Source organism: Stegostoma tigrinum, chromosome 3, assembly GCF_030684315.1.
Source record: "Stegostoma tigrinum isolate sSteTig4 chromosome 3, sSteTig4.hap1, whole genome shotgun sequence".
Lineage (NCBI taxonomy): Eukaryota > Metazoa > Chordata > Chondrichthyes > Orectolobiformes > Stegostomatidae > Stegostoma > Stegostoma tigrinum.
Genome location: NC_081356.1, coordinates 1,849,951 through 1,863,133, shown reverse-complemented (window position 1 = coordinate 1,863,133; position 13,183 = coordinate 1,849,951). Strand labels below are relative to the sequence as shown.

At 39.7% G+C, this 13,183-nt stretch overlaps 1 protein-coding gene across 1 annotated transcript in view; it reads right to left on the bottom strand.

Moving 5' to 3' along the window:
* Positions 1 to 13,183, bottom strand: part of LOC125450677 (fibrillin-2) — a 343,642-nt gene that overhangs the window by 304,620 nt on the left and 25,839 nt on the right. The window contains exon 5 of the mRNA XM_059642692.1: positions 12,590 to 12,685. Within this exon, the coding sequence (XP_059498675.1) occupies positions 12,590 to 12,685 (96 nt within the window). The remainder of the gene's footprint in view (positions 1 to 12,589; positions 12,686 to 13,183) is intronic.

Sequence of the window (13,183 nt, the reverse complement as noted above, 5' to 3'; positions counted from 1 at the left end):
ATCACTGTTCCTTTAGTGTTGCTCGGTCAAAATCCTGATATTCCCTCCCGGAGAGCATTGTGAGTCTACCCACAGCATGTGGGCTGCAGGAGTTCAAGAAAGCAGCTCACCACCACCTCTCAAGGTCATCCAGGGATGGGCAAGAAATGCTGGCCAGCAACACCCACATCCAGGTGAATAAAAACTTATGAGGTACAAGAACATTGATACATAAATGTAAGTCTTATTTCTTTATGTTGAAGACAAGAGTGCAAGAAATGGAGAGTGTTAATTTTCTATAGGTTCCACCAACAGGAAAGCCATAACTTGTTTCTAAACTGAAGATTAATATTTTGATTTTTGATTTAGAGTTTTATTTCTTTTATGGTATTTTAAAAAATTTAAATGTTCACTAATCAAAATAGCAGCATGCAACAATGTTTTTGCCATTGCAAAATGTGAAACAAAAGGTGAATTTTGTGATTTGATGAAGAGTTTTCTCCCTTTTTCCTCTACCCGGTTCTTGTCCTGAATAATATGTTTTTGACCTAGAACGTAAAATGATCAATATTCTTTAGCCTAAAACTGACACTGTTGTGTCACTGACCAATGATGAATTAGTGTGATCAAATCATTTAAACATTGAAGGGCTAGAACTGAAGATCCTGTGAAAACTACAATAACTCGCTGAGTGATAGATGGGAGCTCTTCCACAGTGTTTGCAATCTTACCTAAATTTGAAGGCCAAATGCTGGCAAATGGAACAAGATTAATTCAGAGTATCTGGTCGGCATGGATAAGTTGGACTGAAGGGTTTGTTTCCATGCTGAACAACTCCATGATTCTGTGGCTCTCTAAGGATCATGAGACTTTGGAACTCTCTTGCCCAGAAAACTGTGGAGGTCAGGTCATTGAATACCTTTAAGTCAGAGGTAGATAGGTTCCTGACTAAATAAGGGAGTCAATGCTTACTGAGGATCAGTGGAAATGTGGAGTTAGGGCCATAATCACATCAGTCATTAGGTTATTGAATGATAAAGAAGGCTAAATGGGCAGAATGGCCTCCTAACTTGTGCCCATATGTCTCACAATCACACCTCAGTTCCTCCAACTATTCATCTATGGTTATCACATCATACAACCACACAGTGTCTTTAACTGATGCTCGTAGAGATATAGGATCAAATTTCACTTGGACAGATGGTTAAATGTGAATTTGGAAGAATATAGAGCTAAAAGCTGGTCTAATGATCACTGTCAGTCATTGTAAATACCCATACAGTTCACTGTTATCCTTACCTGCTCTGGCCCACATGTGACTCCAGACCCACAGCAATGTGCTTTGACTCCTAAATAGCACATAGTTCAAGGCAAATCAGCAAGAGAAATAAATGCTGGCACCAATTAACATTCTTCTTAAAAATTCACCCTCGACCTTCCCTGCCCCGACTGAATCAGGGGTCACATGGCACTCCAACCACTCACCTCACAGCCCTATCCCGAGGATGGAATTACATCCTGCCATCCAAACGTGATGAGAATTGGATCATGCTAAATTGGCTTAAAGGGCCCTTTGATCTTAATGCAAGGCTTCAAAAAAATCAACGTTCCTTTGATGCAAATCGGATTGATTACCTGGTGAACAGACAGAAAGGGAAAGGGAAAGACTCTGACCAGGCATCAGGACAGAGAGGTTAACCTGGCAGAAAGAGACCCGATGATTCTATATGATGTCTCTAGCAGATTCAAACATTTAAGCTTGTCTTGTTAAGTCAGGCCAGTTGACTCCTCCTGCCACAGAGACAGCATGAGACTTCTCTCTCTGTGGAACTCAGCGCCAAAAATTTGATCTTTACTTGTCTTTTCAATCTTAACTCAATCCCCTCCTTCCTTTAGCAACAGCCTCACCATTGACATGATTTCTGCTGTTCTGCTATTAATATTACAGCAGCAGCACTGTGGCTGGCTGAGGATGGAGTAACCATTTTTAGGCTTCTATCTTCCTTCCTGCAAATAAATGACAAGTACTTGTATGTGATACTGAATAGCTGCCAGCTCCCATTAAAAATTCAAGCTTTACTCTTCCCCCTCACACACAAAAAAACTTAAGACAAGTACTAATTTTTATGGTAGTACACTTAAGTCCATTTCTGCATGGCATAGCTTTTGTAACCAATGGTAGCAATTATTTGTGGTTAAGAAAAATCTGTGTTTGTGTTTCAAGCTACTTTTTAAACTTATTATGATTATTTTATTCTCATCCACAGATAAGTACAATGATTGTTAAAAATACAACAGAATTTGGTCCAAAAGTTTCAGAATGGTTTTTGGTTGTGAGTGATGCATATCAAGTCTAAAACTTCAAATTTACCAAACAAGTCAAAGGCACTGGACTCTGACCCTTTGCAGGAGGCTAATAGAGGCACTTAAATGGCCAATTAATGGCATCACTGATGAAGTGGGGTCTTACTCCACAGGAGGCTTCTCAGAAACAACTGGCAGTCCCTGTGCTCTAACCCTGATTCCCACTTCATGGAATCTGCAGTATTTCGCCAGAGCTTTATGCTACATTTTGTTGATTCCTATTTTTCATTTCTTGTTATGCCATCAAATAAAAGTGGGCATGAGGAAGCTCTAATCTCAATTGCTGAAAAACTGTAAATGCCCATTGTTAGGGCAGCAGAGTGGCTCAGTGGTTCGCACTGCTGCCTCACAGAGCCAGGGTCCCAGGTTCAACTCCAACATCAGGCAATTGCCTGTGTGGAATTTGCACATTTTCCCCATGCGTGGGTTTCTTCTGGGTGCTCTGATTTCCTCCACAGACCAAAGATGTGCAGGTTAGATGGATTAGCCATGGGAAATGCAGGGTTACAGGGATAGGGTGGGAACTGGGTCTGGGTGAGATGCTGTTCAGAGGGTCACTGCAGACTTGATGGACTAAATAGCCTCCTTCTACTATGTAAGGATTCTATGTCACACGGTTGCATTTGAAGAGAATGGCCATGCCAATACTTACTGTGACCATACATCTGTGTATTCTCTTATGAGCCTTGATCACTACATCACTGTCCAGGAACACATGAATGCATTTTCATAAGAAGCAACAGAAAATTATTTGTTGCTATAATGTAGAGTTTGTTCCTCCCTTTACTAAATACTCATTAGCTCAAAAGCTCTGGACTAGGGTAATTTACAGGGGTAACATGTACACTACATGACAATGGAGAGAGAATCACAAACCAGATGTACTCTAATTTTTCAACAGAAAGAAAACAAACACAGCTAGTTAAACAGTGACAGAAAAGTAACTGCTCATTAAACCTCTAAGTGTGTGATATTCCCAAATTAGGCAAAAAAGATTAAAGCATAACATTGCAGGGGAGAAAAGAGACTTTTTTAGTGAAGTTGCTCATGTAAAGTGATTCAAATACAGCTTCACATCATCTTGATCCAAAAATGAACAGGCATCTGGCCACAGAACCACAGACTAGATTCAGAGGCTGGATCTCCCACACCCCTCATAATCTTATACACGTCTCCCAGGAACCCCCTCAGCCTCCTCTGCTCCAAAGAAAACGTCCTGAGCTTATGCAGAGACAGTAAGAACTGCTGATGCTGGAGTCTGTGATAACTCAGTATGGAGCTGGAGGAACACAGCAGGCCAGGCAGCATCTGAAGAAGGGTCCCGACCCAAAACGTCAGCTTTCCTGCTCCTCTGATGCTGCTTGGCCTGCTGTGTTCATCCAGCTCCATGCTGAGTTATCTGAGTTTACCCACCCTCTCCACAGCTGAAACAGTCTATCCCAGGCAACATTCATATCCTCTGTATCCCTGTCCAGTGCAATCACATCCATCTTATAGTGTGGAGAACAGAACTGCACACAGTACTCCAGCTGTGGCCTAACCAAAGTCCTATATGGTTCTTTGCTCTTCTAATCTATATCCACCTGATAAAGGCAAGCATCTTGTATGCCTTGCCTTGAATGTGTGACTTAAAGATTGGTATGAGAGAATAGTTCAGCTGATGGAGCACTGGCACTAGTACTGGGCTAGAAAGGAGTTGTTCCAAGGCTGGAGGGAAGGACTTAAAATAATTAAGGTTGGGGGTGGGGGTGTGTTGGAGGGTTCATAAGAGTGAAGGCTTACAATGCAAAAGAAATGCCAGCACTGCGGAGTTACTATTTTGAAGATGATACTCAGCATGGGACAGGAATGGACAGAGCATGTCCATTAAGAAAACTGTAGCAAATATGGGTTGGAGCAAGGGTTAAATAGAAAGGCAAGTGAAAGGCTGTTTACTTAAATGTGCACAGTATTCAGAACAAAATAAAAAAAATTAACAGCATAAATAGAGGTTAATGGTTATGATCTTTAACCAAAAGAGAGACATGGTTAGAAGGAGATCAAAGCTGGGAACTAAATATTGGGTGTATGCAACTTTTCGAAGGGACAGGTAGGAATAGATGAGTGATGGAGTTGCCTTGTTGGCATGAGAAGGAAAAAGTACAAGAGTGAAAAATGATTATAGATTGGATGGAACTACAAATAACAACAGGAAGATCTGGTGGGTCTAGGCTCTACATTCCCTAACTGTAGCTATACTGTGGGACAGAAAATAAATCAGAACATAATGAAGGTAAAAGGCAATGCATTCATCATGGATGACTTTGATCCTCATGGAGACTGGGAAAGTTAAATTTATGGAGTGCTCTCGGGGTTGGAATAATAAGTGGTGGATCCCTTCATGGATCTGGCAAGTCTGGATCTGTTAAGGTGTAACGAGGCAGGTTTCGTAAATAATCTCAAAGTAAGAGATCCTCCGGGGAACAGTAACTATAAAGTACAGATGTCATCACATAGGTATGGAATGTAATTTCACTGAAGCGAATTTAGCCGAAAGGTTTATCAAACTGCACCGCCTCTACACCCAGCAAATCCTTCAGAAAAGCAGATCTTGACAAACCCACAGAAAACAACAGCAACACACAGCTAGAAGAAGGATCCAATTTGAAGATTAGTAACATTTTTAGATGGTGGCTCAGTTAGAGCTACCACTACAAACATCAACAGGTTCACCAATACCTCCAAATCTTCTACAAGGTGTGGTTTGTCTTACCCTTCCAAAGACAATGTCTTGAGCCTCAAACACACGTGTAAAGTGTATGTTTTACAGGAGGACATTGGGCTAAAAACAGCCTGAACATCAATCTTCTCCCAGCAGGCAAAGAGCTATATATTATTCTGATCCACCGAGGAATAAAGCTGTCAGGTGCAACACCAAAGCTTCTAGGGAGTAACACTGCTCTCATTCATTTTTGTCACAGTCGATCAAAGCAGTTTCAACATTTACATCTGATGATTACCAGTTGCGACAGCTCAAAAAAATCATCCGTGGGTGGCCTGAATGATCCAACAAGTTCCTAACCAGGCAGGATCACTCTGGATATTTAGAGATGAACTAGAAATCTCCGGCAATGTACTTCGTAAAGGCAAGCAAGTGGTAATTTTACAAGCTCTACGTAGAGACATGCTAGGCCTGTCAGATATAGGACACATGGACACAGAAAGAAAACCCAGAGATTAGCGTATGAATCCAAGGCCTGAATCAGGACACTGTTCAAATCATGTGAAACTTGTGAACTTAATCAACATCAACAGTCAAGAGAATCTGTTTAGTGGGGCTTGTGTGGCACAGCGGTACTCTCCCTATCCCTGGCCAGGTTCAAATCCCACCTTTTCCAGAAATGTGTTAGAACATTTGTGAATAGGTTGATTAGAAAAGCAGGACAGTTTCTGATTTCCAGCACCTGCAGCTCTTTTGTTTTTAATAGAAACTGTCCATTTGGTCCAAGCAGTCCATGATAATGTTTATGCCCCAAATGAATTTCCTTGCATTGTTCATCTAGAATCATCATAGCTCTGTATTTCTTTGCCCTTCTTTTCCAGCCCAGCTTCCCCTTTAATACTTCTATAATCATTCACTCAAATCACTAACTGTCAAACAGTTCTGAATTCTCACCAGTCTGGACAAAGAGATTGCCTTTCTTCTTCCCTATTAAATGTTGAATGTTCTCTCAGGAAGAATACACTTGTTTCTTCTTTGAGACATTATCATACCATATAGCTGTAGTTTCCCTCCTCCTTATCTGCTTTGAATTATTAGAATAAGAACATTACGTCAGTTGTACATAACATTGGTAACAAATGATTATGACTCTTACATTTTCTAAAATGATAATAAATTAATGTGCTTTCATATCTCCTCCTATACTGCCTTGTTTGTATTTTAAAACCATAACTATGCAATTTTGTGCATATTATCGTGTTATGATTCACTACGAATTGTGCACCATAATTCACATGTTACATTAAAGTGTACATTCCTTAAAATGAATTAAGTGTTCAGTGTGGTACTAATTCAATTCCACATTTAGCAATTAAATTCAATAATAACACATCACCACTTTGTATATACTTTACAATATAAATACAACAGCGAAATCACAAAGGTCAATTACAAAAATAATGAAACTTCAATTATCAACATTTATAAAAACATTAAATTATCTTAAATCATGAATTAATCTTCTGGCTCATTCGCCATTTCTGACTAAGCAATGAAGTTGACAATAGTTGGACTATGGTCAGTGAAGACAGAAAAACCTGTTTGTGAAACAAAGATTACAACAAGGCTGTACACTGTTCACTTCAGAAGATTTCAAGAGGCCCCATTTAGCCTGAGTTGAAAAAGGATCCTTTCAAATCCCTAATTTATAGCTAATTTGAAAGAAATGACCTCCATGTATCAAGGCTAAAATCTGCAAAACACGTAACAACTTAAACATTTCTTTAGATGAGAGATTTCCAAACTGAAATGCACTGAAGCATAATTCCTGCAAAGACCCCAGCTTCAACTTCAGGATATAAAGTAACAACGTAATCCTTGATTGATGCTGTAAATAACATCCTTTGTGCTCCAATCTTCTTTTTTACTCCAAAATTTACAGAAAATTAACAATATTATGGCACAGTCAGCATGATGTAGAATCATTGACCTCGGAAATCGCACAACCGACGGCTTGTTTCAATGTTATTATTTGATTAGTTGATTAATTTCAGTGGGAGATAAGGCTCAGAATTTAGAAATTCAAATCTTCCCATTATATTGAGCTGGATCAGATCATTTAACACACTCAGCTGCTGTATTTAGGTTTCAAGAACATTCTTGCAACATTCGGCACATTATTACCTGAACAGCAATAGATTGGGGAAGGGGGAGGTGCAACGAGACCTGGGTATCCTTGTACACTAGTCCCTCAAAGCAAGCATGGAGGTTTCAGCAAGGAAATGGTACATTCACTGTCAAAGCAAGAAGATTTAAGTACAGGAGCAGGGATGTTTTGCTGCAAACGTAAGGGGCTTAGGCGAGGATCTTATGTGCTTTTTCTCTTTATCTGAAGAAGGATGCTCTGGCTGTAGTGGGAGTACAACAAAGGTTTACCAGACTGAAGCCAAGGATAGGAGGACTAACATATGGAGACAGATTGGATTGATAAGGACTTTATTCTTTGGAGATTAAAGGAATGCGAGGAATTTCAAAGAAACCTGTGAAATGCTAATAGGGCTATTCAGGTTAAATGAGGAAGGATATTCCTGAGACAGGGTCCAGATCCAAGGCTCAGAATATAAAAGTATGGCCTGTGGAATTCTATGCTACAGAAAGCAGTTGAGACCAAAATATTTGATTTGATTTGATCTATTTATTGTCACCAAAGGGGAAAAGTGTTCTAAAGTGTCACCACTCTCCACCACCATCTTAAAACACAGAAAACAAAGGCAGCAGAATTAAAAAGTAAAGAAAACTGTCAAAATTTACAGTCCTTCTCGTTAAGTGCTGCACCATGTGCTGTGAGTCTGGTGCCCAGACGTGAGTCCCTTCACAAGCAGCTATCACTAGAATGAAAGTCACCACTCTCCAGTGCCGTCTTATCTCCACCAGATACCCTCGCTGCTACAAGTCCCCGCTGAACCTTGCCAATGCACCAGCCCAAACTCGGCTTCAACCGCCACTGTAAGTCCGTCTTGGGCCCAAAGCGACACTGGTGCTGCCAGGTCTCATACTGCACCCAGACTCACCTCCATCACCACCTCCATGAATCTGGGCTGAGCGCAGACTCCACGGGGAACCCAAACTCCCCTCCGCTGCAACAGCCATGAGTCAGCGCTAGAACGTCCTCATTGACGCAGAAGCTGCAGCACACACAAACTTACCTCTGACACCACTGCCATGAGCTCGCACCGGGCTGACTTGCCGCTCTTCACTAAGAGGTAAGTCAAACAAGATAAAAACAAAACAAAAGAGAATAAAGAAAAGAAGAGAAAAGAAGTGGACGAAGTGGTCTAGCCCTGGACTCAGAAGCCCTACTCCACTACTATGGCAGTATTTATTGCCTATCCCCAATTGCCCAGAGGGCAGTTAAGAGTTAACCACATCGGCTGTGGATCTGGAGTCTCAAGAAATCCAGATCAGGTAAGGATGGCAGTTTCCATCCCTAAAGAACACTAGTGATCCAGGTGGGTTTTTGCAACAATCTGCGATAGGTTCATGGTTATCATTAGACTCTCAATTCCAGATTATTTACTGAATTCAACTTTCGCCATCTGCCATGACAGGTTTATAGTCAGGGCCCCCAGAACATGAGCTCAGTTTCTGGATAAATAACCTGGTGATGATACCATTAGGCCATTGCCTCCCTTGGGGCAAATATGAATAAGTGATTATGGCCTGGGGCAGGAATGGAAAGAAATGGTGTCAGCCCCATGTCCCACAGAAACAGAAGCAGCAGCTGCATGCTACTCAGAGCAGGAGGCAGAAAAGGAGTCAAACCTTTGGATCTCAGTGAATGATTGGCTCCACTAGTGAACAAGTGGGAACAAGGAGATGGAGATGAAGAATTCTCAAGGCCCTTTCAGAATATCAGAAACTCCATGTACAAAGCAACAGCAGAAAGACCTACCGCAGCTAGTCTTGGCCACAGGAGTGCTCTGGGGAATGATTCCTGATCCGCCACATTTACCAAAAGAGAAAGTTCTTTAGTGGTCCCGGCAGCATCTTTAAAGGTCACTATCTATGCCAGCATTGACCTATAAAACTATAAGTTAAAGCTGGTAATGACACGTGGACCAATTATTTGATCAGAATTTTCAGGAGTGTCTGAAAAAAGACTTAAGTCCATATTTCGTGATCATGTTTGAAAGAAGAAAATTCTCCAGCACCCACGAGGGATCACATAGGTAGCAAGAACAAATAAGTCAGTGATCATATGGCCAAAGCAGATTATGTGCCTGACATTGTTCCCCGAAACTGGCATTTACTGCAACTATTCTGCAGCCTCAAAATAGGCAGACAACATGCAAACATCAAGTCTGGTGTCTCCAAATAACTCCTACCGAATATAACTCACAACATATGTCAAGATGTTGGATGAGGCACAACTTATAAACTGAGTTTGATATCGAAGATCAATAGAAACCTGGAAAACTGCCTCAATTAATAGGCACTACCAGCTCACTGAAATTATTCAGTTAAAGGCAATGTCCAATTCCAAAGAAGCCTTGAGCATCCAGCTTCTGGTGAATGTTAGGAGTGAGTTGAGCATTTCAATAAAGAAAACAAAATGTATTTTTTCTCCTATTCCTACTTGCAACAACAACAGGTGCATACATTTCAGGGCACTACACTGCCAACAATACATATGAATATATACATAGCATATCACACACTGAAGAAGATGGCAGTCTAAATCAAATTCACGTGCACTAATATGAAATGGAAATTGGTAGCTAATTTATCATTGCACACAATCTTCTACCGGTTCTCATTGTAAACAGATTGGAAATCTCTAAAACTTCATTAGTTACAATGACCTCCTTTAAACTAAAATTGAGGGTCTCGACAAATGTTGGGTGGGCACCTTTGCCAAATTGTTGAATATTTGCAGACTAGCAGATGAAAGATCAGTTTAATTAATTCAATTAATTGTAACATTTAATTGTTTTAGTTGTCATTTCACAGCACAAAAATGTGCTTTGTAAATAGCATTAGTGAATTAGACTACAAGCTGAAATTGGAGACACAGGAATTCTTTTGACTTTCTTTTGGAAATTGTATTCCTCATAACATGGACTCATTTTGAACAGATGTGCCAGGACAATTATTCTGTCGAAAAGTCTAATATGGCTTTGGCCTGCAGCTGTGCATCCACACAGCCTTTCATGCACAAGTCAAATATGAACAGGTATTTAACTTTTGTTTTGAAAATGTGCAAAAGCTACACAATATCACGAATAATTCAAACCCAGTCTTCTTGACTTGAACATTTTAACAAAAATGCAGATTTAGATATGCAGCTTGGTTTGCTGTTTTCCACTAGTAATAAAACAGCTGGAGCCACATCTGCATCGCACTGTAGTAGGATGAGCATGTGGGTCAAGCAACAGTTGCCCCACCAAAGGTTATACACTTTGATGTGGTTTCACTGAGTAACTGACACTCTGCTGTTATCATTTTGCTTGCTGTAGTCTGCATCCGGTCTGTAAAGCTACAATAAAGTCACCATCTGCTGCCTCATCAATGCCAGGAAAAGCATTGGGATTAACGCCAGAGCATGTCTTCCATAAAGGGACAGTTGGAATCTTTCGCTTTTCTGGTTTGTTAAGTGTCACTGACAAATAAGCATTTCATTTTTTTAATAGAATATCATTTTCCATTGTGTTTTTTTGTATTCTGATGGTATGTTATCCTCGTGAAGAACTGATAGTTAATGTTGGATCTGGTTTTGGAACAAACACAAGGCAAACATGAAAGAAACAAGATCAAGGGACTTACCTGTTTCCCTTTAAAAGTTAAATCAAACCCAACCAATTCTTTCATCCCTAAAGAAAGGTTTGTTATCTTGTAATCAAATTCTTTCTTCAGCTGTGAAGTCTGCTACATAGGCTACATCATTTTTTTTAAAATCAGACATAATCTTGGACATTAATTTGAATTCTATGCTCCTTTTTGAAACCATGAGAGCAATTATTATTATGATTATTCCAAATTTTAAATCAATGTCATCCAGTTGGCCAAGCCACATTAGAAAGATATTTGTTCAAGCCACATTGCCAACTTGGGAACAGAACTAGGCTGACGGCGTTGTCAGAGCCATTGTCTTTGAATGATATTTTAATTGGAAGCCTTAATGGGCAATTGTAAATATCTCATGAAACAAGACTTGGATGTGATCTCCTCGTGTCTTGTCAAGAACCTTCCTTCAATCATCACTACAAAAACAGATCAGCTGGTTCTTATACCTCCAATGCTCATGAGATCATTCTGTGTAGAGACTGGCTGCTGGTTTTATCTCTATGTTCCCATTCAGTCTGCAAATCCGTCACTTATCTGAGTGATAAAAAAAATCTGCATATCCCAATCTAAATGGACACATCCACAACCCCCTCAGGTTCAGAACTTCACAAAGATTCACGAGCCTTTGAAGTGAAGAAATGTCTTCTCATCAAAGTCCTATCACCCTTATTCTAGATTCCTCAGCCAGGCAGAAACAACCTCTCAGTGTCTACCAATCTCAAGCTCCTTCGTAACTTTGAATGTTTCAGTGAGATCACCTCTCATTTTACTCAGCCCCAAAGAATATAGACCCAATTTACTGACCCTCTCAACATAAAACTATCCCCTTATCCTAGGGACAAATTTAATGAACCTTCAAATGCAAGTATTTTGTTCATTACGACAGGAGAGCATACAATACTCTGGATCTGGTCCCACCAAAGCTCCATAAAATTATAGCAATACTTTTTTTTCCTGATATTCAACCCCCTTGCAATAAAGGTCAACAGCTACTTTCTCTCATAATTGTTCAATTTCCCTGCATGATAACCTTTTCTCTACCTTACATGAGGAAAGCCATAATTTTCTCTGAACATTAATATTTACAAGTATCCTGAAATCTCCCTCAGATTACCCATGAACAAATTTCTGAAAAGTTTTCCTGGTAGGGAACTTCCCCGTTGGAGTGTAAAGTTGAAAAGGGATGACAACAATAATAATAATCTTAAGGCAGTCCCCAAGTATTTTTGGTTAACAATTACACTTGCTCAAAATTGGACTTGGTTTTTTTTAAAAAATCAATTAATACAAAAAAAGTCCTTCCAAAATATATCCACTAGGAGCAGACGGCAGTACACTAGAGGTCAGAGTTAACATATTATGTGTAAATTCTAAATTTTGCATCCACTTAGTCAAATATTAAAAAGGTTTCTATCAGAAATGTTTGTCTTAGATTGATTACATTCCATTCTGAACTCTGAAGTTTTTTTGTGGATAAAGAAACAATACTTGTAAATTTTGCTTGACATTTCTTTCTGTGAGTTGAATACCTTCAAGTAATTGTATCCTTAACAGCACCAAGAGATTAGCTTTCAAATAGCAGTATCTGTTCTCATATTTTCTTATCTATGTTCATTCCAAAGCATCTTTAACACAGTCAAACATTGCTCATTGAATTGACTGATTTTCTGTCTGCAGACATCAAAGATTACTTGTCCTTACCTCTCTCACACTGCGGGCCAGTAAACCCGTACACACAGGCACAACGGTTTGGACCGATACAACGACCACCATTCTGGCAACCATTTTCACAGACAGCTGTGGCACAAAATAAATAACAATGCTTTCACAAATGTTTTGCTGAACACAGGCAGAGAACACAGACTGACCAATAAAATGCTTAGGCAACGCAAGGGAATATTTAGAAAAATGCCTCAATGGCTTCCACAGATGTCCACCTGCAATTAATTTCATTGAAAGCTCTTCACAGAAATTGTGACACTGAAATCAATTTCCTTAGAATACTATTTTATTGAAGAACCATACTGTACAATGTGCGATATAAAAGGATAAATGAATCTCTATCTTAATAGACCCACTAAAAATGTAACCTTGCTACCTAACAAGGCTGTAGTATGTTGTTTAAGGAATATTTGTCAAGGTAAGTACAGTTCAATCAACTTGAGCCAGTATAAAACCACAGCCCAAGTATTGCAAAGAGGACATATATTTTCCAGTTTTCAGTTCTAAGAAAGCATAAGATGAAACTTTCTAACAGGAACTTCTACCAGCCGTATGCCAGTACATTCTTTACAT